Consider the following 24,157-nt stretch of genomic DNA (forward strand, 5'->3'; position numbering starts at 1 on the left):
AACATAATAAAATAAATAAAGTGTAGCGAACGATTTGGTGAACGATTCTTTTGAACAAATATTTTGAGTGAACCGATTCTAAAGATTCAGTTCACTTAAAAGAACTGGAATACACATCGCTCGTACAAAACAGTGCAAGCTATTGTGGACTGCCTTTCGAAATAGCCGACTGGTTAGTGACTCGGCAAGAGCTTGGTTCGATCCCAGGTGCGAGGAAGTGCTTTTGTTGTGCAATTAACCCTTTATTTATTTATTGTCTTTTTTTTTTATCTCGTGTAGTGTACCTACACATATTGTCATATAAAGCAGTTAAACAAATGTCTGATTTTTGTGTTTTAATTGGCGAATATAAATACAAGGAATAAGACGCCATACAAGTTTTAAAATAAATGTTTATTAAAAATAATATTAAAAGCAAATTTCAAACCAGCAATCTAATGTGAAATTGCAGTAGATATATTGGATAACAATATTTAGGCGTATACAGGTATACACGTTATTTAAAAACGACTATAAGTGTTATACTACGATACACGTGTTTACCAGCTCAGTGGCCTAAGAGGAGAGTGTCCGCCCTGAGATTGGGAGGTTGTGGGTTCAAACCCCTGCCGACTATAACGATGATACCCATTTCTTCCCTGCTTGGCACTCAGTGTAAGGGGTTGAAATGCCCCCCCCCCCCTGCTGCTCACGATCATTGGGACTTTTGGCACTCAGTGTAAGGCAGGGGTGTCCAAGTCCAGTCCTCGAGGGCCGCATTCCTACACGTTTTCCAAGTTTCCCTCGTTAAACACACCTGATTCAAATGATCAGTTCATCCTCACGTTCTACAGGAGCCTGATCATTGAATCAGGTGTGTTTAACGAGGGAAACTTGGAAAACATGGAGGAATGCGGCCCTCGAGGACTGGACTTGGACACCCCTGTTGTAGGGTGACCAGATTTGGGGAGGACAGCCAATCAGGAGGTGGGGTTGAGGGCGGGTGTGGCACCATCTAGTGTCCAAGTGACGTAGGTACACCTGGAAATGGCCGTGTACCTAATGGAGTGTCTAAGTGACGTCACAGAACCAACAGCCAATCAGGAGGTGGGGGTGAGGGCGGGTGTGGCACTTTTCACTTAAACCAGGGGTGTCGACCTCCAGTCCTCTAGGGGCCGCGTTCCAATATGTTTTCCAAGTGACCCTCGTTAAGCGCACCTGCGTGAAAACTTTTAGCTCCTTTCACGTTCCGCAGGAGCTAAAAGTTTTCACGCAGGTGCACTTAACGAGGGACTCACACGGACACTCCATTAAGTACACCGCCATTTTCAAGTGTACCTAATAACAGGCCACTTTATTAGGGAAATATCATGGTCAAAGGTCACAGGTGTCACGCTCTCGTCCTCGGGGCCGCGTTCCAACATGTTTTCCAAGTGACCCTCGTTAAGCGCACCTGCGTGAAAACTTTTAGCTACTTTCACGTTCCACAGGAGCTAAAAGTTTTCTCGCAGGTGCACTTAACGAGGGACTCACACGGACACTCCATTAAGTACACCGCCATTTTCAAGTGTATCTAATAACAGGCCACTTTATTAGGGAAATATCATGGTCAAAGGTCACAGGTGTCACGCTCTCGTCCTCGGGGCCGCGTTCCAACATGCTTTCCAAGTGACCCTCGTTAAGCGAACCTGCGTGAAAACTTTTAGCTACTTTCACGTTCTGCAGGAAAGTATGACAGCACACAACGTGAATAAGAAAGAAAGCACACTTGTGCATTAGATCATCTATAATCATTCTATGGATGCAAATACCAGTAAACAATATTTTTCAGGTGTTTTTTTTTGTTTGAACATAAAAGAGCCGCATGAATCCAAGCAAAGAGCCGCATGCGGTTCGGGAGTTGCGGCTTGGCCAAACCTGTACTATACAACTTTATTTGTATAAAATTTTCACAACAGCTGTGACACAAACAAAGCGGGAAGAACCGAAGACGTGCGTGTTCCGCCCACGCTGGATTTATTTGCACCTTTGAAAAGACACCGTATTGCCGCAGATGTGGCAAAGAGTACTTTTGGGCATCTGAGACGGAAGGATGTCCAAAGCATCACGTCACCTGCTCTGGTAGGAATGGTGGTGGGACGTTGAGGTCAACCGCTTTGGGGTTGGCTGAATCTTTGGTCGCAGGATGCCACACACTTGAAGACAGAAGCAGAAAAGCAGAGCTAAATGCAAAATGTACTCACCGGTGACTCCAATTTTTCCCCCCCTGAAGAAATGGATGGACGGGTGGCCCCGGCTGGCCGGTGGGACTCTTGTTATTCTGACCCTTTTTAGTGCGCGTTTGGGGCAACAACCATTTTTTGTGGCGCTCTCTTCTGGTTCAAGAGTGCCCTGCATGTGAATTTGCCTTTCCTGCCTTCTGATTGGATGAGCGCCGGTGTGACGCGGTGCCTCTGTCACCGTGGCGGGGGGTATACGTCGGCATCGGAGCGTCTGCCAACGTCTGAGACCGGCTGGCAGTGTATCGGAGGTGTCGAGTGCGGTGCCGCTGGAGCTCACTCACCAGCTGGTGTTAGGGCCACAGAATGAAGGCCAAGGAGAAGACTAGAAAGAGAAACAGAAACTTCTCCTCCAATTGTTTGATTTGTCTCTTCTGAGCTTCGATGAATTCTTTCAGCTCTTTGTTCCTCTAGGACGGACAAATGGAAAGTAGCCTTCAAAAGCCAGTAAGCGTGCAAGTAAGTGCCGGGCTGGCTTTGGGCCCTTACCTGTTGCGCGCTGTGCAGCAGATTCATTCTCTCTTGGAGGATGCAAGCGTCGCGCTCCCTCAACTCCCACATCAGGGCTCGCTTCCATTGGTCCATGGTGCTCCTAAGCTCTTGTCTCTGATCCGCCGTCAGCACGTCATTCACGCCAGCGTGGCTGGCTTTTTCGCCGTCCGTGGCGGGGCAGTCCCGCTGCAGTAGCGCATCGTACAACATGGCCTCCAGCTCCATGATCCTCTGGGCCGCAATCCTCGTCCATCAGTGGTCCGGCGGGAGATTTGAGGGCGGCTTACCTTATGAGCCTGGTCCATGGAACGCTTCCTGAAGTCCAACTCTTCATCCAGGTAGCCCTTCTGCTTGCAGAACATATCCTAGCACAACACAGCTCAAGGTCAGAATTGTTGGGGCACATTGCCCCGAGTTCCCCTTGGCTGATGTCGCGTGTCTGTCTACCTTCTCACTTTCAATGTCCAACATCTTCTGTTGAAGTGCTGACTTGGTCACTTTGATGTATTCTAACCACTGAGGAAAGGCTGCTGTCACATAAGCAGAATGCGAGAGCGTGCGTGGACGTGCGCGTTACCTTCTCGGCTAGGGTGGGAAGGGTCCTGGCGTGAATCACGACCACCTGCTCCTCGGTGGTGAGATTCTGCAAGAGCCCAAAGGCACAGCGTCAACAAGCTTCTTTCAGCGCAAAGCCTTCCAAAAGTCACATTTGAGCCGCCGAGTCTCGTGGAGTGCGAACATAAGGAGTTCGACATACACTTACGGCGTTATCGCCCAGGATGTCCAGCTTCTTCATCAGATCACTGATGACGATGTCCTGGGGAAAGGCGCAAGGAGCATTGTAAGGTGTTCTGGGACCTCAGGTTAAGGTTAGGGTTGCGAGGGACGCCTTACGTACGCTCACGCCGTCGGCCTCGCAGTAGATCTGCAAAGGGCTGAGGCCGTCTGGGAAACGGACTTGCAGAAACTTCAAGACGGGGGAGCGCCACTCCCTCTCCTGAAAGGCAGAGGCATGCATCCGTCCGTCCGTCCGTCCGTCCGTCCGTCCGTCCGTCCGTCCGTCCGTCCGTCCGTCACATCTCTGGCCTCAACACGCTTGTGCGAGTCTTCCCACCTCCAGCTCCAGGATGCGGAACTCAAGCAGTTCGTTTTGGTCTCGGATATCCTGGATGTGCTCTTTCAGACGCGCTTCTTCAGCCTCCATCCGCCTGACCTGAAAAGACAGTCAGACCTCATCTGCGGGGCTTCCGGACGGGTGTGACGCCAAGCAACTCCGCCCAGCGCCTTTCTTTCCGTCACCTTTTCGGCCAACTGCTGATTGCTCTGACGCAGCAGGAGAAGGAGAACTTCACCCACTTGACATTCTAGAAGAGACAAACGCGTGGACAGCTTTAGAATGTTGTGTCATTTTCATCCACAAATTCTTTGGTTGACTGGAAAATGACATTTGCTTTTCTCCGCATTTTCCCAGCCACGTTCGGAGGGGGTTGGTCCAGTAATGCCAGACGAATGAGTGACAGAAGAATGTAGCTATTTTGTCTGAGAAAAAGGTGTGCTCATTGATAAGCTTACCTGTCCTTGTTGCTTCAGCGCTGACTCCAGATCTGCTACTCTACTTTGATAGTGACCCATTTCTACTGTCATGTAACATGGGGGGAAGAGATGGTGCAAATGGTCAAATATGGATTGTTCACAGGAATAAATTGGCAGAGCTGAAATTCCAAATTTGTCCAAAAGATGGCGCCAGACCAAAACATGAGACCAAAAAAGGGGCCAAAATAAGCTAAGCAAGTTAAAATAGAAATAAAACAGGAACACGGTGTCGGATTGCGAGTCACGCATGGACGCACAAATGTGATTTTTACTTTTTGATTTCTTTGCTTGGCTAAAAATGTATTCTGTAACAGCTTAAAGCAATATTGTTAGTCAATTTGATCAAGAGGCCCGCCACTATGAGAATAGTGGCGTGACAAATTGTTTGGAGAAGCACAAATGTGATTTTTACTTTTTGATTTCTTTGCTTGGCTAAAAATGTATTCTGTAACAGCTTAAAGCAATATTGTTAGTCAATTTGGTCAAGAGGCCCGCCACTATGAGAATAGTGGCGTGACATAAATTGTTTAAAGAAATAGATCAAAGGTTTGGATTTTTATTTCAGAGTTAATTGAAGCGTAACTTTAAAAAGTTATTTTCATGAAACAGGAAGTGAAGAAAAGGGGAAGTGAAAGGCTTTACCAGGGGCTAGCTGTACATTGGTGGAAAGTAATGCATGGTCAAGGCGGAAACATCTGCTGAAGGACAGCAGGTGTACGAGCGTGGGAAAATTGTCCAAACCCTATACAGCGTGGGAAAACTGACCAAAATCTATAAGGCGTGGGAAACTAGGCGGTCTTACCCTATAGAGAGGATATAGGTACCAGACAAGCCTATAAAAAGTCCTGCAGGAGCAGCTAAGAGGCTTTTTCCCCCAAAGAATACGTGAAGAAGCCCGAAGGAGCTTCAAGATTTTTTCCACAGTCCCGGGATCTTTGTGTGAGACGCAGGATCGCTGGTCCGAAATTAACTTGGATTTACTCCAAGAAATTGGACTGGACAACTTTACAGGAGAAACTAGGTGAAAGAAAACAACTTTTATGTATTTTAGCGAGAGTGGGGAATAGTCATCGGGCCGCCGGCCCCCTCGAGGCCAGCCTGTTTCTCTAATTTGGATTTTAGAAGTAAGATCGAATTGATCACTCGACTTTGCTTCCACCAAAAATAGCACACAGCTGGTATCTACCTTTTCCCTCTTTCATGAACTGTGTTTTGCAATCGAATTGTTCTGGGATTGAATGATTTTATTAACACGGGTATCAGTGAGTGAAATTGTTCGGTTTCTGGAGTAATTGAGATTTGTAATTCTATTTCATGTTTCTTCAATAAATGTGTTTCGTATATTATTTACTTGGTTGTGCTCTGATTTGTACTAAATTTGTGCAATCGATGGTTTGGGGTTGATTTGACGATTTGATTAATGTGCGGGGGGTTATTATGGTATAACATAGGACCGTAATAAATAAAAGTAACATCAGACAATTGTAGAGAATTGAATAACTTTCGTAGTTATTTGAGACACGAGTGAATTTCAATTCGTTTGAAAGTTTGCTTCGTCTGAATAAATTAACGGAAGTGTTTAAATTGGATTATTAGTTTGGTGTAGAACTGAAAGTAATTTAATTATTTGAAGGGCACAGGCCCGTTCCCCCTTTTGACGGGCCGCGTAAAACGTAACTCCGAACATGTTAGAGAATTAAATAACTTTTGTAGATATTTAAGGGAAGAGTGAATTTCGTTAAAAGTGAATTCGTTTGAAAATTTACTTCCTCTAAATAAAATAACGACGATGCTTAAAATAGATTATTTGAGTTGGTGAAGGATAAAAGTATTTCGATTGTCCATCGGGCGCGGCCCAGTTCTTAATTTTGTCGGGCCGCGTCAAAAGTTAAACAGGACACGATCGAAAAATAGACTTGCCTTCCAAATTAATTACTGGGCAAATCTAAATAGAGTAAGACATTTTTATTCGTTTTAAGAAAGTTGTTATTCTTTTTAAAGCAATCAAGTGGGGTGAAGCACTCCGACAGTTAAGTGCTAGATCTACATATAAGAAGTTAGAATTAATAACGTAAAGTGCATTAATTTTCTCCTTAAATGCTATTATTGTCACACTTTTATTAATTCGATTCTCTTTCGAATAAACAAGTTGGTCGGTTCGCTGCTTGAGCGACCAAGTAGAACGGACCCATATCAACATTTACTTCTGCAAAACTAGTGCTAGGGTGCGCTATACAAACGAATCCCTGAGGTCTTAACAAAGACATCTAAAAATATCCGTAACATAATAAGAACTTCAAACATTAGCGGGGAGCCATCAATACGATGCGGTCACTTCGAAGTCTTGCCTCGAATTGAGTTACTCGGCTCGAGCTTAGGGTGACTTGAGAGGGATTGGTGTCGTACAGAAATTAGATTGATTCCGGTGGAGTTAATTTAACTCGGGTGGTTAGATTACGGACCAATCTCCGAACCCGGCTAAGACAAACCCGTTACCGGGAAGCCGGGGGCACCTTATTGCAAGAGGTGCGTTTGACACTACCATCAGCTTTTCTCTGGTCTGAAAGGAGGAGGAGGGAGGCTCCTCCTCCTCCTTTCAGACCAGAGAACACCCGAGGCTGGGTGAGAACGGGGAGGCTGCGACCCGGCCGGGGGTTGCGGGAAGGGGCGCCACCTTGATCTCCTTCTCGGCGTCGTAGTCCCCTCCGCTGGTCTGGGCTAGCAGAGCGTAGGCTCGTTGCAGCGCTTGATATTCTTGCGTCAGCTGGCGGTAGCGAAGCTCCGCCTCCTCATGCACACACCAATGCAACACAGCACTAGTACCAGAATCAGTCAGACCGGCGACAAAGCACCCGCGACGCAAAGACGAGTCCGATTCCAGGCTGAAGAGGAATGTTTGGCGCCAATACGCTGGCAGAAATGGCGGGCTACCTCTTTGGGTTCCGTGTCGGGGGTTCTGTCGGTGTGAAAAGACAAGGACAATCCGTCCGAGTCCACCAACACGTCTTCGTCGTAGCCGTAAAATGTTTCGATGACCTGCGGGCGCGGAAGCAAACATCTCTCTGAACAAACTGAAGCGACACCTCACGATGAATCGACGAGAGGAACGATAGCGAGAAAAAGGCCATTTCATCTTGCGCAACACCAAGCAGCCGCAAACAAACAGACTCACCTTGCAGGACCTCACGCTTTGTTCCTCCTCAGAGATTTTCGACGTTGGTATCGTAGCAGCAAATCTCTCTCCTGTCGACACAAATAATCCGCCTTTGAGATTCTTTGGATGCAAAGGGAATGAACGGTTCCGGCGCAGAAACAAACGTGACTCACGATGACATTTCTGACATGAGCTCCTGTCTCCAGAGCCTGAAAAACCCGTCACCGGCGATGATTGGAGGGACGCTCGTCTTTTTCAAAAGTGACAACTACAGGGTGTGTCAGGGTTTTCCAGATTATCGTAGGATTATGTTGCTTTGACTTTGACTGCAACCTGTAATAAATAATATTATTTATCCCTTATTTATCCCTATCGCTTATCCCTTCCTACACAAAGTCGTAAAACATCCCTTGCTATGTTTTGACTAGAGGTCAAGGGCTTTCTCTATTCAATCCACTCTTACACCCACCCTGTTTCTCTTAATAAAAATGCTCGTGCAGGAGCCGAGAGTCAGACTTCATTCGTACAACGGATGGACTCTCCACCTGCAGGTGTCCAAAATAACTTACTTGTCTCCCGTGTGGTTCTTGCAAAATAAGTTGGAGCGAGCGCAACTCTAACAGGGTGCATTTTGCCACTAGCTACCTACGGACAATGACGTCGCGCTCGCGGCTCATGGTTGACGGGCTGAGCAGCCGGGCGAGTCCGTCGTTTTCAGCGCACAGCGAAGGGCAAAGGCGCTGACAAAACGGGAGCTTTGAGCTGCTGAAAACGGCAAAACAAGTCTAAAGCGTGTTCAAACGCGTGCGCACAATGCTCCTGCTTGAAAGGTCGGAATTTAAGGGGCCAATTTCTTGGATGGCGGCCGCCGGCCAAGCTTTGGACGGAAAAGGTTTCCTGGCGACAGCGAGCGAGCGCGGCGCTGCCGTACGTGCACCGAGTCGCCTGCCTGAAGACCTTGGACAAGTCGTCGATGATGTGCCGCTGCTCCACAACTTGAAGGAACTACATTTCACCGTCCTGCTGGCCGCAACCGCGGTCCAGGTCATTGAGCGAACTAGGTCTTCTCTGTGGAACACAAATGCAGTGGACTCTGTTGGCACGCCGCCATTGTCCGCGTCGACTTACCAAGCTTGCCATCTCCTCGTTCTCCTGGGTGACAAAGCGCACTTTGTTTTCAAGGCGACACAGCACCAGCGAGAGTTCTTCATTCTTCCTGCTCAGGCCTTTGTTTTTGTACAGGAGTGGCAGAAACTGGCTTTCTGTTTCTCTCAGTCGCTTTAGCTGCAAGCATGAAGTGCGGGATGTGAAAGACGCACAACACGCGGGCCAGAACGTATCCATTCCTTTTGCATCGGTTTGAACGGAATCGTGGCTTTGGCTCCCAATAAAAGACATCTACCAGGCAACCGACTCGCCGCGCCGCTCAACTAATAAGCAAGCGCAATGGGTGCCTCGCTGGATGGCGCGCATCAAACGTAGCGCAAACCTTCAAGCGTGCCGTCAATAAATTACCAGTTCATTGCGCTCTTCAGAAAGCAGGGCGTTTCGATCCTCCAGTTTCCTGATGACTGCGCTGAGCTCAGCGATTTTCAGATGAAACCTTCGCGTGTCCCGATCCTCCTGAGACTGAAAACGCCCCGCAACACACACACACAACCACTCGTTCAAAGTTCAAAACTGTTTTTGTGCTACCTTCCTCCAGCAACGAACTAAGTCATGCGTACTGCAAGTGTGTGATGAGGTGGCTTACGCTATGAAGACGATTGCTAGTAGCGCCGTTGACCCCACTTCCAGGGTAGTTTAGGCCCGCCCTTTGGGAATCCCTCAGGGCAGCGATCTGCTGCTCGGCAGCCTGAGTCTGCAGCTGAAGGCGGTGGACGTGGCCGGCCCCAGGGCTTTATCCAAAACACTAACCGCTCTGTCTTTCAGCTTGATCTCATCCATCTGGATGTACAAACGGGGAGCGCTCAGGCAGGCGGGCAAACTCATTTGCCAGAATTGTGACAAAAACAAAGAGAGCAACCAGCCAATTTTTATCTTGAATCGACTAGAACACCATTGCTGTGACAAAAGCGAAGCGAGCAACCGGACGTTTTCTTCTTGTGAAATAGAATAGAATAGAATGCCTTAGTGGTTGCCAGTGTCCTGTTTTACACCGTGGTGTGCTGGGGCAGCAGCACATCCAAGAAGGACACCTCCAGACTGGACAAACTGGTCAGGCGAGCCGGCTCTCTGATCGGCAAGAAGCTGGACTCATTGGAGACGGTGGCAGAGGCAAGGACACTGAAAAAACTGTTGGACATTATAGGCAATGTCAGTCACCCTCTGCACTCTGTCATCACTAATCAGAGGAGCCGGATCAGTGGGAGACTGCTCCTCCCCAATTGTAGGACAAGCAGACTGAAGAACTCCTTTGTCCCCCAAGCCATCAAGCTATTCAACTCCTCACTGGGGAGGAGGTGACATGGACATGAACAGGGACATAACTGTACACATTCTTCACGTCAATATACAATGCGCAATATTATGGCAACTACTGTGTAGTGTTTTTACCTCCCTCGATTTTCTTGCCTAGTTTATCTTTTGGCCTCTTTTACATTTCATTGCTATCTCTTGCACTGTGTGTATTTCTGCATCCTCTGTATATCTTGATCTCTTGTGTTTTTCTTGTGTATCTTGTATTTTACTGCTACTGGACACAGAATTTCCCTGAAGGAGTAATCCCAAGGGATTAATAAAGTTGAGTCTAAGTCTAAGTCTAAGTCTAAGGTGTCATTGCACTGCAGGTATACAACGAAATTGGGAACATAGCCACGCACCGCGCATCTGATCAGTCCTACCAGTCGGCGGATCTCCCTCTCGCAGTCTCTCTTGGTTCGGCTCAGCTCCTCCCGATGCTGGTGATGAGCCGATCGGAGCTCGGCCGCTCGGGACTGCCAGGCCTGCTGGGCCGCTGCCAGGGCTTCTTCCGCGCTCCTGGTGGAGGCGACACCGCTCGGTCTCCCGACACCGCCGCGTCTCCTCCACCTCCGCCAGCAAAGCGCCCCCGCTCCTCACCTGAGCAGACATTGCGCCACACCGGGCCGTTGAGACCGCAACGGAGCGCCGCGACGCTTACTGGGGACAAGCTACACAATACGGTAGCGGCCGCATCGGAGCCCGACGTGGCGTGCGGATAGTCAGACACGGATTGAGCGGATCACCTTGTCCATGGAGCCGTCCCTCAGGCTGAGGACCAAGGCATTCAGTCGCTGGATCTCTCCATCTTTGATTTTGATCACTCTCATCAGCTCCATTTCATGCTGCCGCAGTAATGTCTCCCTGGTAACGGCTAACTCTTTCTGCTTCTCCTCATGGAGTTTGCTTTTGAGTTCCGTCATGGCGGCGGTGGCACGGTGGTGCTCCCCCCGCAGGTCCTGACTTCTCTCTCTCTCCAGACAGCTGACCTGACATGACTTAGACTTAGAGAAACTTTATTGTCATCTTGTCTGCACATGGTGCATACAAAACGAAATTTCGTTGCATACGGCTTACAACAAAGTAGTGATATTGCAGTTGAATAGAAGTAACATATCCTATGAAAATATATATATACATATACTGTATATATATATTACAAATAAGTATAAAGTGCAGCGGTGCTAATTATGCAATAGTGCAAGTAGGCAAAACAGTATTCAAGAGTGTGCAGAGGAATGCTAAACCATGTATTAAACTTCTATTTAAAGGGTTTACACAAGTTCAGTAAAGTTGGTAGTGCGAGATAGTGCAAGATAGAGGTCCGTAGTGTCATAAACTACAGTTCTGTGAATGTGTGATGCAGAGTTCAGTTTAGAGCTCAACAGTTCTAGTGTTCAACAGTCTGATGACAGCAGGGAAAAAGTCAAAGTCAAAGTCAGCTTTATTGTCAATTTCTCCACATGCCAAAGACACACAAAGAAACCGAAATTTCGTTCCCCCCTATCCCACGGTGACAAGACATGGCTCAAAACAGACAAACAAGTAAACAAGTATAACAAAAGTGTGCTGAATAAATAATGAATAAATAACACAACAATAAATAAATAAATAAATAAGAGGAGCAGAAAAAAAAGGAGCAAGTGCGCGTACAGCAGACATTCCCGAAAATAGCGCAACAGTGCCGCACGCTACGCAGAAGGGGGTAGCGAGTTCAGGGCCCTAACAGCCTGGAGAAAGAAGCTGTTGGCGAGTCTGGTGGTGCGGGAGCGCAGGCTCCTGTACCTCTTCCCAGAGGGCAGAAGGTCAAACAAAGAGTGAGCCGGGTGACTCACATCTCTGGCAATCGAGGTTGCCTTGCGGGCGAGATGGGAGGTGTAAATGTCTTTCAGGGAGGGGAGCGAAGCACCAATAATCTTACCAGCCGTATTCACTATGCGCTGCAGGGCCTTCAAGTTCTGTTCAGTGCAGTTACCACCCCAGACAGCGATGCAACTGGTGAGGACGCTCTCAATGGTGTCACGGTAGAATGTAGACAGGACTGCCTGAGGAGCACATGCACGCCTGAGCTTCCGCAGGAAGTACAGGCGGCGCTGAGCTTTCTTTGCCAGTGACGAGGTGTTTGCGGACCAGGAGAGGTCCTCACTGATGTGCACCCCCAGGAACTTGGTGCAGCTCACCCTCTCCACCACAGCACCGTCGATGATCAGCGGCAGGTGTGTTGTGTGACCCTTCCGGAAGTCAACCATCTCAGCAGGCGTAAAGGTCAATCCTAGACCCTATCGGGTTCCTACCCTAAACCTACCCTAACCCCAGTCCTATCCTAACCCCAACCCCACCCTAACCCTAATCCTAGCCTAGCCCCAACCCTACCCTACCCCAACCCCACCTCACCCTAACCCCAATTCTAACCCTAACCCTAACCCCAACCCTAACCCCTAACCCATACTCACCCACTAAAAAAATAAATAAAATAAAAATAAAAATATACACCTACCTTCACTACTTACCTGTAGATGGAACTACTTACCTGCAGTTGGAACCGCAATCTTGCACCCTGGACCCCTGGAGAGAAAAAAAAAAAATCTTATCTTTATAGAAATATACAATTTCAATTTGACTGTAATTATTTCGTTTAAACCTAATAAGAAGACTAGTATATTATTAAAGTCAATTGGAAAACGCAAATACAAGCTAAAACATGTTACGTTTCTAGAACGAAATTTTGAAAAACCAAAAAGATTTAATAAAAAGAACTCGCAAGACAAAAGGCCTTCAGTACGAATTCGGATTTCGAGCAAGACACATCGTTGTACCCTATGAGAAACAAAAATATTTCATTCAATACGGGTGTGCCAGACCTGAAGAAGGCTTAGTATAGCCGAAACGTTGTTAAGGCACACTACTATTTACATTCAATTCAATAATTTACTATTTACAGTCGATTTAATAATTTACTATTGTTTATTTTATTTAGTTATTTACAAATCATTTATTTTATTTCATTGCAATAAAATACGTTGCTAAATTCTGACAATTTGGACACTAAAACTTTTTAAAAAAAATAGACATTTGATAATTGGTTTTAGAATAAAAAGTCTAAAAATTCAAATTTTACCCACTCATTTGTATATCTTTGAAATTTGAAAATTAAAAATATATAAATAAGACATAATAAAAATTTGAAGTCCAAAAATTAATGTCATTTAATTACAACGGGGAATGGACAGTTGTCCGTAGGGGGCGACAGCGCCAGCCTGAAACCCGGGGGCGGGAGCGGGTGGCGAGGTATGGCCACGGATGGATGGACCGTGCGTTGTCCTCTTCTGCTAGGGGGGGGACATCAGTTCCCCGTCCCTGGTAGGGGGTTGACACCACAATCCAATCCTAACCCTAACCCCTAACCCTAACCGCATGTCCCCCTCAGCAAACCTCGCCGAACCGGAGTCGCACAAACTCTGGAATGGGTACGAAGGACGGCGAAGTGAGACTGCACCTCAACCAGAACCTCCCCCGAGCAGCCGAGGCGCCCCCCAGGTCCTCGGCCAGCAAGATGGAAAAACAGCGGGACGTGAGAGAAGAAAGCAACCCAAAGTCCTACCCTTGGACCACATCATGTCTACCAACCTTGAAGCATTTTTGACCCAATATCTTGTTTCTATACTCAACCAACAGCTTTCTTCAAAAGGGGTCCCATTAAGTCGTCACTGTTGTGGGTAATTTGAACGTCAGAATTTTGTAGATACCTCATCAGTAGTGGACCTTGGGGTCTCAGAGTGTTTCGGCCATTATCACCAGACACCCTCGCCCAAGGGAGGCCCCACCGGGGTCGATCAAACCCCGGAGTGTGTCTACCTCCTCAATCGAAATTTCAGTATTTGTCTAGTCAACTGTCCAGCTTTAACGCAGACAGCGTAAATCAATTGGTCAGTCTTTTAGTCCTTTTGTTGTACTGATTTGTTCAACCATTAAACATACATACACAACCTTTGTATTCCTTTGTATGGCATGCCGTAAGTCTGGTAAAACATAGTTCAGGGCTAACCTGGTATAGTTTTGCTTAGCATACTCCCGCATATCCCATCCCAGTAAAGTCTAGCATAGCGTAGTACAACATAACGTAGCTTTAACGATTAAAAGAGGTTTCACCTGTTTCTCTCAAAGAATCTGAAAAATCTTACACATTACCTGGAAAAAAGGTCTTCCCCAGTGCCACTCTCCTGAGTCACAGCCGAACGCCCCCCCCCACACGAGCCTCAGCTAAGCAACTGACGGCTCTCGTCATCCAATCACGTTCCCCCCTCTAACTGATAAGCACTAAAAAATTCCGGCAACCCCTATTGGTACCGTTTAATTGGGTTAGTCGTGCCACATTTAAATGTAAATTGAATTCATAATCTAAATCAAATCATGCATTCATCTACGTAAATCGGAAATACTCGTAAGCTCCTGTCAATCACTCTGGCGGCTCTTTTTTCTGTAATCCCCCTATCTTCCAAAAACCTCACCTCCCCCAAATAAACGATCAAAATGGAATAAAATTATCCAAAATCCCCTGGTATTATTAAAGTGTGTTACCCGATCCCCTTCATTCGTAGAATTAATTTATAACATTAATACGATCGTATATTTGTAACCAAATCCCCGTAAGCGTATCGTAGCTAATTTATGAGCGTTAGCTCTGCGGAAGTACACGTAAGTCCCAGTAAAACCCAATGGCCTCTCCCCTAGACACTAAACCCGCTCTGTGGTATGGATACTGCTGGGGCCTGAATTTCCCTGAAGGAGTATTCCCAAGGGATTAATAAAGTTGAGTCTAAGTCTAATATTACCAAAGCCGTTCCATAAATTAATAAGGATCCAATAAATTTTAATTTCACCTCTTGAACCCGTTCCTTTACTGATATCCGGTCCCATTCATCCGGCAATTTAATATTTTCTTTCTTTTCGTTCTCTTTTAGCTTAGCATACTCCCGCATATCCTATCCCAATAAAGTCTAGCATAGCGTAGTACCGCATAACGTAGCTTTAGCGATTAAAAAGGGTTCACCTGTTTCTCTCAAAGAATCGGAAGAATCTTACAACTTACCTGGAAAGAAGGTCTTCCCCAGTGGCACTCTCCTGAGTCACAGTGCCACCGCCGAACTCCACCCCCCACGAGCCTCAGCGAAGCAACTGACGGCTCTCGTCATCCAATCACATTACCACATCTAACTGATAAGCACTAAAAAAATCGGTAAACCCTATTGGTACCGTTTAATTGGGTTAGTCGTGAAACATTTAAATGTAAATTGAATTCATAATCTAAATCAAATCATATATTTAAAAATACATTCATCTACGTAAATCGCGATCGCCCTAAGCCCCGCCCCCCGGAAATACTCGTAAACTCCTGTCAATTACTCTGGCGGCTCTTTTTTCTGTAATGCTCCTATCTTCCAAAACCTCACCTCGCCCAAATAAACGATCAATATGGAATAAAAATTCTCCTAAACCCCCTGGTATTATTAAAGTGTGTTACCCGATCCCATTCATTCGTAGAATTAATTTATAACATTAATACGATCGTATATTTGTAACGAAATCACTATAAGCGTATCGTAGCTAATGTTATGAGCGTTAGCAATGCGGAAGTATCCATAAGCCCCAGCAAAGCCCAATGGCGTCTCCCCTAGACACTAATATTACCGAAAACGTTCCATAATTAATAATCAAATAAATTTTAATTCCACCTCTTGACACCGTTCCTTTATTGATACCCGGTCCCATTTATCCACCAATTTAATAGCGATCATTGAAGTAGTTACCTATTTGGGGCGATATCGTCCTGCGCGTACTGCAGCTAACAAGCATTAGCAACCATGAAGTACCCATAAGCCCTTGCGAAAGGTCATGGCGGCCCCCTTTATACAATGATATTATTAAACTTACCCCTCGCAGTCACCATAATAAAATCCATTTAGATCAGTGTTGTTTACCTGCACCACCCGGTCCCCTCTGTCCGTAAAAAACACTCACTCACCTTAATCCGACTTTGCATTCGGAGTCAATAGCCGTATACAACGTAGCTAGTCAATATTAGCCAATCCGGAAGTTCCACACTCCCCATTGCGTCATGGCAACCCTCCGTCAACCATTCTGCAAATCAAAGTATCCGTTAGAACAAACCAGATTAGAATCACGTCTAGAGTTGAAAAACCTTTCCATACCACTTAATAGTGTTTTCCAATGTATTCATTTCTGAATTTAAAGGGTATCATTAATCCCCTAATATTTGCGTCTAACCGAGCCCTGTTCGTACCACAGCGATTTAGTGTGACAAGGGCGCCCTCAAGCGTCCTATCACGTACTATGTTTTCTTTTATGTGTTTGAAGAAAAATCCTTCTTTTTATTTTTGAGTTTGCTTAAAATCCAAAATATAATTCGAGTATAGTTCCCCCTATTTTTTGTTATGTAATTTAATTAAATTTAATCGTAAATTTTCAGATTTGGTTGGATTTAAAATTCATTCTGGAATCTCATTGCATTTAGAATCAAAATAAGGTTCAGTTTAGATTAATTTTGTTGAAATTTGGTGTAATTTTCTCATTAATTTAGGGTTAAGGGTTAGGGTCAGGGGTCAAGGTTAGAATTAGGGTTTGGGTCTGTTTTTTTTTCCTGAATCTGCACTTATGTAAGTTTTGTGAATTGATTAGGTGTTAGGATTTAATGTTAGAGTAAATTCCAAATAAGGATGAAGATTAGAATCTGGTGTCCGAGTTGGGCACTGTATTTACGCTGTCCGGAAAACCAGCCAACCAGAGTTAGACTTTTTGACTAAATGGAAAGTGTCAGAAGCCCCCAGACGTGACGTACAATGTCATACTCCTGTCAGGGCTAAGTTCCTCATTCACTTTCAGTCCATGTCCTCTGAACGAGTGCAAATTCTTTTGAATCTCAAGAGTTGTGAGTAGATCAACCCCTTAAATGTGTGTTTAGGGTGAAAACTCTGTTTGTGTAATAACGCATGAGTGTCTGTGGGTTTGAAAAAAACTCGTACGTCCAACTTCCCCGTTGTGTTAAATTCCGATCCCTTAAATGTGGTCGTATCGAGAAAATGTATTTCCCTTTCGCTAATCTGTGCCGTAAGGTTAATTGAGGGATGTTGGTCATTTAGAGTTTTTAGGAAGAGATCAAAGTCTTCCCGGGAGTCCCCCCAGATTCCCCAAATGTCATCCAAGTACCTTATGTAGGCAATGGGTTTCTTAGTGCACCGTGCCAAGGCACCCTCCTCCCACTCAGCCATATAGATGTTGGCATAGGCTGGAGAGAAACGCTTCCCCATAGCTGTCCCTTTGACCTGTAAAAAACACTCATTGTTAAATTGAAAATCATTCTTGGTCAGATTAAGTTCTAGCAACTCCAAAATGGGTTTATCCGGGCGGCCTAATATCGGATTACTTGTCAGGACATTACTTACTGCCTCCAAACCTTTAGCTGTTTCAATATTAGTGTATAAGTTTTCCACATCCATGGAAAACAACAGACACGTTCGAGGCAAGGTCAAGGCTTGTACTTTCTGAATGAAATCATTGGTGTCCTTGATGTAACTCGGATGTATCACCGACAATGGATTCAAATAATGATCCAATAGTTCGGCTGAGCCTTAGGACTCGCTTCCGCAATCCGAAACAATGGGGCGCCCTGATGGCATGACATAGGGCCAGGGCGCATATTCGGAAATAAATCGATTAACGCATATCGCGGCTATTTAGCATTAGCAAACCGGAAGTACCCACAAGCCCTTGCCAAGTATCCTAACGGCTTCCGTACCACTAATATTTTCCAAAACTCATACCACAAAGTGATAAAAATCGAATAAACTTCCATTAAGGTCATTGGTATTATTCAAATGTGTTAACCGGTCCCATTTATCCGTAAATTCAATTGCTAACATTAATAAGATCGCATATTTGGGACGAAATCGCCCTTCCTCCTCCTTCTTCTCTTTTCTTTATTGGGCGTACCGCCGCAAACGTCGTGAGCATTAGCAACCCGGAAGTACCCACAAGCCCTCGCATTAGCAACCCGGAAGTATCTATAACCCCTGCAAAAAGTCATCGTGGACCCCGTTAATCGATAATATTATTAAAATTACCCATCCCAGTGATAATAACAGAATACATTTCGATTACTATTGTTCACTTGCACTACTACTCGCCCACCACAATAATAAAACCGTGCAATTAAAACGAAATAGCCGTGCGCGTCAAGTGGCTAGTAAACATTAGCCAAGCCGGAAGTATCCGTGATGACGCTTACATTGTCATGGCAACCAATTGTCCCCCAGCGTATTTATTACAATATCCACCCCAAAAGCGATCAAAATCAAACAAAATATTAAAAAACAATTTATTAGCGTTTTACCCACTTATTTCTTTCTTTCTACATTTAAAAGATAATAATAACCAATTAGTGACTCTATCCAACCAAACCCTGTTTGCAAGACAGCTATTTTATGTGTCTATGGCGCCCTCATGTGTACTCTCCCGTCCTCTATCTTCTCTTTTAGTCTGGAAAGAAAACTCCCTTAGAATTTGTTCGAGTTAAGAATAGAGTCTGATTAAAGTTTAGACTTTTCTTTTTTATTTTGGTCAAAATTAAAAAAAAGGAGAGAGAAAGAGAGAGAGAAAGAGAGAGAGCGCGAGAGAGCGAGAGAGGGAGAGAGAGAAAGAGAGAGAGAACGAGAGAGCGAGAGCGAGAGAGCAAGAGAGAGAGAGAGAGAGAGAGAGAGAGAGAGAGAGAGAGAGAGAAGAAGAAAAAGAGAGTGAGAGAGAGAGAGAGAGAGAGAGAGAGAGAGAGAGAGAGAGAGAGAGAGAGAGAGAGAGAGAGAGAAAGAGAGACAGAACGATCGAACGAGAGAGCGAGAGAGCAAGAGAGAGAGAGAGAGAGAGAGAGAGAGAGGTTAGGGTCAGGGTTAGGGTTAGAGAGAAAGAGAGAGCGAGAGAGAGAGAGCGAGAGAGAGAGTGAGAGAGAGAAAAAGAGAGAGAGAGAGAGAACGAGAGAGCAAGAGAGCAAGAGAAAGAGAGAGAGAGCGAGAGAGAGGTTAGGGTTAGGGTTAGAGAGAAAGAGAGAGAGAGAGAGAGAGAGAGAGAGAGAGAGAGAGAGAGCAAGGGAGAGAGAGAGAGAGGGAGAGAGAAAGAGAGAGAACGAGAGAATGAGAGAACGAGAGAGAGAGAAAGAGAGAGAGGGAGGGAGAAAAAAAGAATGAGAGAGAGCGAGAGAGAGAGAGAGAAAAAAAAGAGAGAGAGAGAGAGAGATGGATCTTCTCTTCCCCCCCGTGGCGCTTCAGAGAGTTAGGGTAGATTGCAAGCATTCCACTGCCTTAGATGGTCCTAACCCGGTTGGAAAAGTTGCCTCTCTGCGCCATTTTTATTCTAGCCAATAGCGAGAAAGTGAGAATTAGAGAAATATAAAAGAGAGAGACCACGGAAAGGCAATGGGAAATGAGACCATTTCAACCAAAACCCTGGGGTTTCTGACCCCACATATGGTCCTCTCCCTCTCCGACCCTTGACAGAAGGGGAGGAGGGACGGGAGGGAGAGCTATTTAACAAGAAAGTAAGAGTCAGAGAAAAATAACGAAAAGGAGAGTCCACGGATAGGTCATGGGAAATGTGACTGCATCTCGACCAAAACCCTGGGTTTTCTGACCCGACACGTGGTGTTGTCCCTCTTCTACCCTTGAGAGAAGGGGAGGAGGAACGAGAGGGTGAAGATATGCGAATAAAGGAAACGGGAAAATTAGAAAAGTATGCGACCCGATAATTTGGCTTAAGGTAATACTGGGATGTCCGAAGGGCACTGGCTGGTTAGGTATTTTGAGTTTATCTCGCGAAACCTTCCCCAAAGGGTCCGCCGACCCTGTCGGTTAGATAGAAGGCAACGGAAGGCACGGGCCTACGCATGTCTCTGCAGTAAACCTCGCCGTACCAGGTCACATAAAATCTGGATTGGGTACGAAGGACGGCGAAGTGAGAATGCACCTCTGCCAGAACCTCCCCTGGGTAGCTGAGGCGCCACCCAGGTCTTTAGCCAGCAAGATGGAAATACAGTGAAAAGCGACAGAAAAGTACAGACCTACGAGACTACCCTTGTCTTAAATTGTGTCTATTAACTCTTAGTTGTGTTTGAACTGATATATTTTTTTATTATATATTGTTTTAAAACCAACTGTTTTGTTTACAAAGAGTCCCATTGAGTCGTCATTGTTGTGGGTAATTTGAACGTCACAATTTTGTAGACCGGTTAGGGTTAGGGTTAGGGTAAGGTAATCAGTACACTAACTGGGGGGACCAACTGATACCCCTGGTACCTCACAGATCTCCCCTGGTACCTAAAAGAACACCCCTGGTACCTCAGAGATCCCCCTGGTACCTAAGAGCGTACCCCTGGTACCTCAGAGAGGCCGAATTGTCACATTTTGTGTACGACCGGGGGAACCAGCCGAGGCGGACACTTTGCCGAGCAAGAGCCGATGGCACTTAGAAAATATTCACAGAAGTTGGCAGGACTTCGAGAGCAAGAGGCCGAATTTTCACATTCTGTGGCCGACCGAGGGAACCGACCGAGGCGGATACTTAACCGAGCAAGAGCCGATGGCACTTGGAAAATATTCGCCGAAGTTGGCCGGACTTCCAGAGCGAGAGGCCGAATTTTCACATTCTAACTTTCTCCAGGCTGTTAGGGCCCTGAACTCGCTACCCCCTTCTGCGTAGCGTGCGGCACTGTTGCGCTATTTTCGGGAATGTCTGCTGTACGCGCACTTGTTCCTTTTTTTTTCTGCTCCTCTTATTTATTTATTTATTTATTGTTGTGTTATTTATTCATTATTTATTCAGCACGCTTTTGTTATACTTGTTTACTTGTTTGTCTGTTGTGAGCCATGTCTTGTCACCGTGGGATAGGGGGGAACGAAATTTCGGTTTCTTTGTGTGTCTTTGGCATGTGGAGAAATTGAGAATAAAGCTGACTTTGACTTTGACTTTGACTTTGATTTTCACATTCCGTGGCCGACCGGGGGAACCAGCCGAGGCGGACACTTTGCCGAGCAAGAGCCGATGGCACTTAGAAAATATTTGCAGAAGTTGGCAGGACTTCCAGAGCAAGAGGCCGAATTTTCAAATTCTGTGGCCGACCGAGGGAACCGACCGAGGCGGAAACTTTACCGAGCAAGAGCCGATGGCACTTAGAAAATGTTCGCAGAAGTTGGCAGGACTTCCGGAGCGAGAGGCCGAATTGTCACATTCTTTTGCCGACCGGGGGAACCGGCCGAGGCGGACACTTTAAGGCGCAAGAGCCGATGGCACTTACAAAATATTCGCAGAAGTTGGCAGGACTTCCAGAGCGAGAGGCTGTATTTTCACATTCCGTGGCCGACCGAGGGAACCGGCCGAGGCGGACACTTTACCGAGCATGAGCCAATGGCACTTAGAAAATATTCACCGAAGTTGGATTGACTTCCAGAGCGAGAGGCCGAATTTTCACATTCCGTGCCCGACCGGGGGAACCGGCCGAGGAGGACACTTTACCGAGCAAGAGCCGATGGCACTTAGAAAATATTCGCAGAAGTGTGCAGGACTTCTGGAGCGAGAGGCCGAATTGTCACATTCTTTGGCTGACCGGGGGAACCGGCCGAGGCGGACACTTTAAGGCGCAAGAGCCGATGGCATTTACAAAATATTCGCAGAAGTTGGCAGGACTTCCAGAGCAAGAGGCCGAATTTTCACATTCTGTGGCCTACCGGGGGAACCGGCCGAGGCGAACACTTTTCGCGGTAGTGCCGTATGTATGCGCGCGGGCAAAACGTGGTCCCGTGTCGTACCGGGCGCGGACGCCAATCCACGCCCGGCCAGAGCGACCGAGAGGCGGACACACTTTCAAAAGAAGCATAGGTAGCTGGTCCGCGGGCCAAAGGGGGTTCCATAAGGTACCGGTCGCGGATGCAGACCCACGACCGGCCAGAGTGACTGAGAGGCAGACACACTTTCAAAAGAAGCCTGGGTACCTGGTCCCCGGGCCAAACGGGGTTCCATAAGGTAACGGGCGCGGACGCTTAGCCACGCCAGATTAGAACCACCGAGAGGCGGGGACACCACGGCGAAAAAGCAATTGGCACGTGGAAAATATTCGCCAAAGTTGGCCGGACTTCCAGGGGAAGAGGCCGAATTTTCACTTGTTCAGGACGACCGGAGGAACCAGCCGAGGCGGACACTTTACGGCGGAAGAGCCGTTGGCACTTAGAAAATATTCGCCAAAGTCGGCCGGACTTCCAGGGGAAGAGGCCGAATTTTCGCTTGTTCAGGTCGACCGGAGGAACCAGCCGAGGCGGACACTTTACGGCAGAAGAGCCGTTGGCACTTAGAAAATATTCGCCAAACTTGGCCGGACTTCCAGGGGAAGAGCCCGATTTTTTCACTTGTTCTGGACGACATGCGGAACCAGCCGAGGCGAACACTTTACGGCGGAACAGCCGTTGACACTTTGAAAATATTTGCCAAATTTGGCCGGACTTCCAGGGGAAGAGGCCGAATTTTCACTTGTTCTGCCCGACCGGAGGAACCAGCCGAGTCGGACACTTTACGGCGGAAGAGCCGTTGGCACTTGGAAAATATTCGCCAAAGTTGGCCGGACTTCCAGGGGAAGAGGCCGAATTTTCACTTGTTCAGGGCGACCGGAGGAACCAGCAGAGGCGGACACTTTACGGCGGAAGAGCCGTTGGAACTTAGGAAATATTCGCCAAACTTGGCCGGACTTCCAGGGGAAGAGGCCGAGTTTTCACTTGTTCTGGCCGACCGGGGGAACCAGCCGAGGCGGACACTTTACGGCGGTTGAGCCGTCGGCACTTTGAAAATATTCGCCAAAGTCGGCCGGACTTCCAAGTCAAGTCAAGTCAAGTTTATTTGTATAGCCCTAAATCACAAACAGTCTCAAAGGGCTTCACATAGCCAAAATTGACAATTATTCTCAACGCATCCCCTGATCATAAGCTCCCAAAAGGGCAAGGAAAAACTCAAAAAACCCCTACCAGGGGAAAATGAGAAACCTTGAGAAGGGACCACAGATGGAAGGATCCCCCTTTCAGGATCACCAGGTTATAATGGATGCAGAGAGTACACAAGTAATACATGATATGAAAATCAATGAAAAAAAATGGATGTCGGAGGTGTCCTCGATTGTCCTGGCAGTGTCCTCAAGGGGGCCGAGCCGCAGCTCCCCCATCCCGAACTGGTCCCCGAGAATCCAGCCAGCCGCTAACCGCTTTCGAGCCACCTAACCCCCTCCCCAGCCGGGGAGGAGGTGGGCAGAGAGAACAGAACAAACTCCGGCCAAATCGGCCATCACAAGTTAGTTAAAGGCCATCTCATAGAAATGTGTCTTTAAACGTGTCTTAAATGTTTCTACTGAGGTAGTAGTTCTAATATCCATTGGTAGGGCATTCCAAAGCTCTGGAGCCCGAATAGAGAATGCTCTAGACCCTGCAGACATTTTCTTGGCCCTCGGTATAACTAAAAGACTAGCGTTTTGCGAACGAAGGTTACGAGACGGAACATAAGGAACGACTAGGTCGACGAGATATGAAGGCGCTAAGCCATGCAGTGCTTTATAGGTTAGTAGAAGAACCTTGAAGTCACATCTTAAATGGACCGGGAGCCAATGTAATTCGGCTAATATTGGGGTAATGTGATCAAATTTTCTTGACCGTGAGAGCAGCCTCGCAGCGGCATTTTGGACTAACTGTAGACTTTTAATACTGGATTTAGGAAGACCAGAGAACAATACATTACAGTAGTCCAGGCGCGACGTGACGAACGCATGTATAATAGTTTCCGCATCCCCAGTCGAGAGGATAGGACGAATCTTAGCAATATTACGAAGGTGAAAAAACGCAATCCTGGTTATATTCTTAATGTGTTTTTGAAAGGAGAGCGTTTGGTCAAATATTACCCCGAGATTAGTTGCTGTATCACTCTGAGTGATAGTACGGTTATCTATAGTTATAGTGGTTTGCTTAAATAAATGTTGATAACGAGTAGGACCAATTATCAACATCTCAGTTTTATCCGGGTTAAGACGAAGGAAATTGAGAGACATCCATTGCTTAATCTCCGCAAGGCACGCCTCGAGATTACAGCAGTCCTGTGGATCTGTCATCGATAA

The 24,157-nt window shown here is 46.5% G+C and overlaps 1 protein-coding gene across 11 annotated transcripts; it reads right to left on the reverse strand.

The window, feature by feature from the left end:
• Positions 1–374: 374 nt before the first annotated feature.
• On the reverse strand, positions 375–18,006 carry LOC125966351 (janus kinase and microtubule-interacting protein 3-like). 11 transcript variants are annotated; one of them, XM_068649809.1, is made up of 20 exons: positions 11,879–12,353; positions 10,704–11,813; positions 9,251–10,557; positions 9,013–9,126; positions 8,626–8,781; positions 7,671–7,830; positions 7,516–7,586; positions 7,275–7,379; positions 7,018–7,131; positions 4,323–4,387; positions 4,050–4,114; positions 3,865–3,963; positions 3,649–3,747; positions 3,508–3,567; positions 3,328–3,393; positions 3,198–3,266; positions 3,038–3,115; positions 2,748–2,981; positions 2,543–2,668; positions 375–2,174 (listed from the first exon to the last, which is right to left on the reverse strand). In XM_068649809.1, the coding sequence occupies exons 12-19, from the start codon at positions 3,952–3,954 to the stop codon at positions 2,552–2,554; spliced, it is 813 nt and encodes a 270-aa protein (XP_068505910.1). In that variant the 5' UTR covers positions 3,955–3,963; positions 4,050–4,114; positions 4,323–4,387; positions 7,018–7,131; positions 7,275–7,379; positions 7,516–7,586; positions 7,671–7,830; positions 8,626–8,781; positions 9,013–9,126; positions 9,251–10,557; positions 10,704–11,813; positions 11,879–12,353; the 3' UTR covers positions 375–2,174; positions 2,543–2,551. The 11 variants fall into 11 exon arrangements, 10 of the variants coding, with proteins under 10 accessions (XP_068505910.1, XP_068505911.1, XP_068505908.1 ...); XM_068649810.1 differs by having other exon boundaries at positions 4,323–4,384; positions 7,018–7,128; positions 7,671–8,781; positions 11,879–12,356; XM_068649807.1 differs by having other exon boundaries at positions 7,018–7,128; positions 7,671–8,781; positions 11,879–12,356.
• Positions 18,007–24,157: the final 6,151 nt, after the last annotated feature.

This window comes from Syngnathus scovelli, unplaced genomic scaffold (assembly GCF_024217435.2).
Source record: "Syngnathus scovelli strain Florida unplaced genomic scaffold, RoL_Ssco_1.2 HiC_scaffold_34, whole genome shotgun sequence".
NCBI classification, from domain to species: domain Eukaryota; kingdom Metazoa; phylum Chordata; class Actinopteri; order Syngnathiformes; family Syngnathidae; genus Syngnathus; species Syngnathus scovelli.